The sequence below is a fragment of the Fopius arisanus genome, unplaced genomic scaffold, assembly GCF_000806365.1.
Source record: "Fopius arisanus strain USDA-PBARC FA_bdor unplaced genomic scaffold, ASM80636v1 scaffold00006, whole genome shotgun sequence".
NCBI lineage: Eukaryota > Metazoa > Arthropoda > Insecta > Hymenoptera > Braconidae > Fopius > Fopius arisanus.
The window spans coordinates 1,879,486-1,882,637 of record NW_011887745.1 but is presented as its reverse complement, the minus strand read 5'-3'; the positions used below and the strand labels follow the sequence as shown (position 1 = coordinate 1,882,637).

The window sequence follows — 3,152 nt, the reverse complement described above, 5'->3', positions numbered from 1 at the left end:
GTGGTTTTCTATAATACCCTGGCTTGACCAGGGTTTGAAGCTAATTCCGATTAGAATTTACGGGGTGGGTACATATTACGAACGAGAATCTATGAAGAATAATTAAGTTTATTCAAATAACTTAAATTACAGTTCTACATAATATAAAATTATTGAATTTTAATGAACTTTAATTTTTTTAACAAAATGCGTGAAATTATCAGTTCGAACTCACTAACTCACTTTTACGTTCCACCTTGCTTTTTACGTTGTGAACATCCACCATCTCTGTCTCCAGCTCCTGATAGCCAATCACTCGTAATTGATATGATCTTCAATGGTATGTTGGAGTTCTTGTATTTTCCCTCAATAAAATCTGGAAATGAAGTAAAAAATAGTGAAAGAGTGAGTCAATTTTTGAGGGTCGATTTAATATACCAACCTCTTAAACATGCAAAAGTCAGTGTTGCACTGAAATTTCTCTTTCCCCTGCCTTTAACAACGCGGCCTACGCCACTGTAATTGAGTTGCACTTCTTTGGAAATTAATTCTTTGAGAATTTTTTTAATATCAGCCGCATAATCCATCCCTTTGTTAGTTAATACACCCATAAATGCTTTCTAACAAAAAAATTCACAACGGTAATGACAAAAAATTGAGAGAGGCGATTATGACATCGAAAAATATAAATGCAATCCACAAAACTCACAAGTATATCCTGTTTTTGTAAGGCCTTCTCAGGATCAGCCAAATTATCCTGATGTGTCGGATCTAGAGTTTTCTCGAAGTCCAGAAACTGTTCGAAACTCTTAATGGGGAAATCTGCGGATAGTCCTTCCCTCGGCGATGTTATAGGTTCACCTCCAGCGACATTGCAGACCATCATGGAAACCCTCAGCTCCTCGATTTTCCTATTTAGATCGTATTGAATAGATCGTTTTAGGCTGGACAAATCCTCACGATATTTGTACGTGAGAAGTTCTGTTGTGGCGTCCCAATAATCTGCGCAGAACTCTGAAAAATACAAAACAAAACAGAAATATAGCAGATAAATTAATTTTAATGTTCATCATAATATCATTAATACCTACGTTTCAGAGGGTCTTCAATGGCATTTTCTCTCAGAGTTTTGAGAACTGCTTTCAAAGCAAATTTTTTTTCTCCTTTGGTGTCACCGGACTCTGTTCTACCTAATAAACATGAGAGTTCAAGGAGTTAAAAAAAAGTACAAATAAATCTTTCACCTAGAAAAAAGTGAGGACCGATATTTACCTCGCAATGTTGTAGCTCCAGCCTCCTCAAGACTTCTCTGTTGACCACCATCTTTAGAGATTTCAGCCTCATGATCTCTCGATGATATTGCCTCCCTTTCAGCCTCCCTTTCCTCTACAATGTGCTCCAGCAGAGAAAAAGTTCGCCTTGTTATGGCTGCAGCCTGGTTTTTCGATATTTTGCCAACACAGCTTGCCTCAGTCTCCGAATCTGTCGAGTCTATGTTAGACCGTTTCCTATAAAGACGGTTAATTCGTCTCTCAGCTTTGTCGTAATTCTCTGTGGAGAAAAATGAATCAACTATTTTGAATTTTTATCGAGTGTACTATTTTTTCGTGATAAGGACAGATGGGTTTTGATTCGTCGATAATCAGGCTATTTTTCATGAAAAATTTCGACATAAAATGATTCGTACTGGCACTTGTTAGGAGTTCCACGCCGAATGTCTTCCATGACGATTGTGGAGGAATGAGTTCCTTCACCATTTTGCTCACGGAATGATATTGGTTTGGAGGAGGAAAAGCACACGTGCCTGTTGTCGTTCCCTCGGTCCTGGTAACCCACGAGGCTGGGACAATTTCTAGTGATTTTTTCCCATTTTCTATCATTTCCTCCACGAATTCCACTATTTGATACACTTTTTCGCACTCTTCCATTTTGCACTGATGCTGGAAAAGAAGAGATAATTGTAAAGTTTATGAGCTAACTACATACATTCCTTTCAGAACTGAATTTAACAAAGCAAAGAAATTAGATCAAATCGCAGGATCGAGCGTGGCTTTTTAGGGTTATATACGTGTTATATTAAATTAACAACGTAAGTCCGCCAACGTAAGTCCGCCAAACTCGCAACAAATATAAAAGTAATCAACATTGAAGTCTCTTTATTCCAACTCATGAAAAAACACAGAAACACTTACCTAAAATATCGAATGGATTGAAGTACTTGTGGCCACAGTCTTCGGGAAGTAACGCCCTGTAGAAAGATGACGCAATACTACACAGTTTTTATTTCTCCGCACACGATAGCACTGAAGTTAGGCAATTCACTTGTTGTTCATTCGATAGCATAAGCATAAATTAATTTTTTCCTTAAATTTTGGTTATGTAGGTTAAACAAAATAAACAATTCACAGTCAACGAAGTACGCGGCACTGAGAGCTCTAGATGATTGAGACAGGGTCTACCCCCCCTCACCGCGTTTCGTGGAATTCTCTTCCCCTCCTAAGCCCCTCCACAAATTCACGCTTACTAAATTCACATAGCATCGAAAAACCATGGTTTTATCAATAAAACGACGAAGTCATTCACTACAACCACTGAGGTTATGAGTGAAGTAAAGACACTGCATAAAATTTTTCTTCAAGTTTCATCATCACGCACTTCGACTTCACGGCACTGAGTGCTACAATTCCACGTGAACCTGCCAATCTCTCGATCGCGAAAACGCCAATTTCTTTTGACTGACAGGGGGCATTAAACACATTGTTTAAACATTCTATTTTGAAGCCATCCAAGTAAATATGGTGAATCGATTCTTCATTATGAAAACAGTTTTTTTTAATCCACAATTTCGAAATAATGAACAATTTTTGTGTGATCAGTTCTATAATATTATTGGGTTCTACGTTTTGCAGTACCATGTCTTTGTACGTCACTGATTTCACCGATAAATACTCTTCGCCGTTTATTTTCATTATCTCAGGTATTCTTTCATGTTTTATATCGCGAATTGCAGTACGTGGTCTCACTTTGGCAGTATCTGAGAAATCAAGAGCATTGAGACGATTTACAATTTGTGCTAAGGGTTTTCTTCGACTAGTCACAAATTCTTTTAGCTTTCCTATAAAATTCTCCCCCCAGAAGGCGGAATAGTGACTGAGGGAAGTTTCAAAATGTGC

At 37.8% G+C, this 3,152-nt stretch overlaps 1 protein-coding gene across 1 annotated transcript; it reads right to left on the bottom strand.

Annotated features, from left to right (window-relative positions):
• Window positions 1-223: 223 nt before the first annotated feature.
• Window positions 224-2,582, bottom strand: LOC105273741 (uncharacterized). The gene is made up of 7 exons (XM_011316347.1): window positions 2,172-2,582; window positions 1,667-1,919; window positions 1,252-1,530; window positions 1,071-1,169; window positions 689-993; window positions 422-599; window positions 224-355 (listed from the first exon to the last, which is right to left on the bottom strand). The coding sequence occupies exons 2-7, from the start codon at window positions 1,905-1,907 to the stop codon at window positions 225-227; spliced, it is 1,233 nt and encodes a 410-aa protein (XP_011314649.1). The 5' UTR covers window positions 1,908-1,919; window positions 2,172-2,582; the 3' UTR covers window position 224.
• Between the last annotated feature and the right edge of the window lie 570 nt (window positions 2,583-3,152).